At 49.3% G+C, this 1713-nt stretch overlaps 1 protein-coding gene across 1 annotated transcript; it reads right to left on the bottom strand.

Moving 5' to 3' along the window:
* Window positions 1-283: 283 nt before the first annotated feature.
* On the bottom strand, window positions 284-1362 carry LAESUDRAFT_718686 (uncharacterized protein; the record flags this gene model as incomplete). The annotated part of the gene is made up of 5 exons (XM_040907479.1): window positions 284-344; window positions 390-454; window positions 510-632; window positions 681-862; window positions 933-1362. Coding segments are annotated over 5 exons (861 nt in total), but the record flags the coding sequence as incomplete, so codon positions are not given.
* Window positions 1363-1713: the final 351 nt, after the last annotated feature.

Here is a 1713-nt window from a genome sequence, read left to right as displayed (position 1 = left end):
TACGATATGGACAATTGCCAATGTGTAATATTCTATTGGACTATACTTGTTGCCACAGGTCACATGTAAGTAGCTAGGATATTACTCATCTGTGTAAGTAGACGTGGCTGTAGATACCAGAGGTTTCACGACCGGTGTACAGGGTCCTATCCCACATGTATATATACTGAGTAGCTACAGCGCGAATAGATCCAAGTCCTCTAGCCTCGACAAGGCTACTTCTACTCCAGCACACTATATGTTCAATAGAGCCTTCACGCTCAAGAACCTCAGTCGATGTTACTTCATCCCGAACTGTTTGGGAGTCGAATTCCTGAGCCAATAGTGCGGTAGAATGATTATGCCTATAACACTGTAAGACACATATAAGACAGCCCGGCAAAACTTACCAGACATGGGCCTTGAGATGCTCGACCGCTTCGTCCGTCGAGGACCGAGTGAGCTTGCCCAAGAACTAGATATAGTTATTATCAGCACTGCGACAAAGCTGCCTGATCCACGGCATGTACCTCCAGGCTTTGCGACGATTCATATGCCATCCCAACACCATCATCTCTTACAATATCGTTACCGGCAACTATGAGCACGGAATGCAGCCCATGACTTTCGGCGAGTTTATCCAACTGTTCCATCTGCATGTCAGGATGTGAAATGGTCACCAGGTCTCAGCGAGTACGTACCGAGGACGCCAGTTGTTGTATGAAATAGCCCAGCATACGCTTTCGGTCTTCAGGCAGATTGCGGCTTCGAGGAATGTTACATATCTTCTCTTGGAGCTTGAGAATTGAAGGCCAAGTCACGGGGTACACAATTTTGAACTGCTTCCAGCAGCTGAATACATGCTCAGGATCAGGATTGTTATCTGAAAAGTGCCGGCCGTATGATCACCATCAGTTCTGATCACCCACCACATCACAAGGAAGGGTATGCACCATTCATTATCGTTGAAGGCACTCGCATAGACTCCTCTTCAATGTTCACTGTGTAGAACTTCTCATAGAGCCTGAATTCATCCTCCTCGGCCTCTGTATCCAGTCGAAAGGTATTGAAACAAGAAAAGACGTCCTCAATGGGTATATCCAGATGCCCCGCAGCACGTCGAAATGTTGACTGTATGAGAGCGAAGTCCCGCAGCAAGGTGGCATCCATGCAGTACAACACTCCCTCAAATCCGGTGCCATTCTCATCCAGTTCGCATGGGAGTTGTTTGGCCATCGACTGTCGAGCATCTTGACCTTCCGATCTGTGTGAATTCGCGTCCGAATGCTGGCCCTGCACTGAAGTATTCCTCTTCTCTGACAACTTATCGGACATTGTGTGTGGCTCCTCGATGATCGTCTCAAGCCTCCTGTGAGAAGCCATTGTACTAGTAGTACCATGTCAGCTGGATGAACGTGCACTCATCCCCGGTGCTTGGGAATGGTCGCCCGAGACACTTCGCAAAGCTGTCGGAAGAGCCGGGGTCAATTGCCTTGGGCCATCTGCGAACAAGCCTCCGACTATGGTATATTCGTGTATTAGGCGACCAGCCTCTCCACCTGTTTCGCTGTCTGTCCGCACCATTCTGGACGAACTAGGCAAAATGCTCACGGAATGCGGGCTCGCGGAAAGCGATCGAGCTCGCGACTGGGGAATGGACTGAGGTTCTACTACTGGTTTGTTAGCGGTTACATGGCTCGTGGGAGGTGCATAGCTAGGCCTATTGTTGTTGAG

Source organism: Laetiporus sulphureus, assembly GCF_001632365.1.
Source record: "Laetiporus sulphureus 93-53 unplaced genomic scaffold LAESUscaffold_317, whole genome shotgun sequence".
NCBI classification, from domain to species: Eukaryota; Fungi; Basidiomycota; class Agaricomycetes; order Polyporales; family Laetiporaceae; genus Laetiporus; species Laetiporus sulphureus.
The sequence above is the reverse complement of the archived record's forward strand: the minus strand, read 5'-3'. Positions and strand labels throughout refer to the sequence as shown.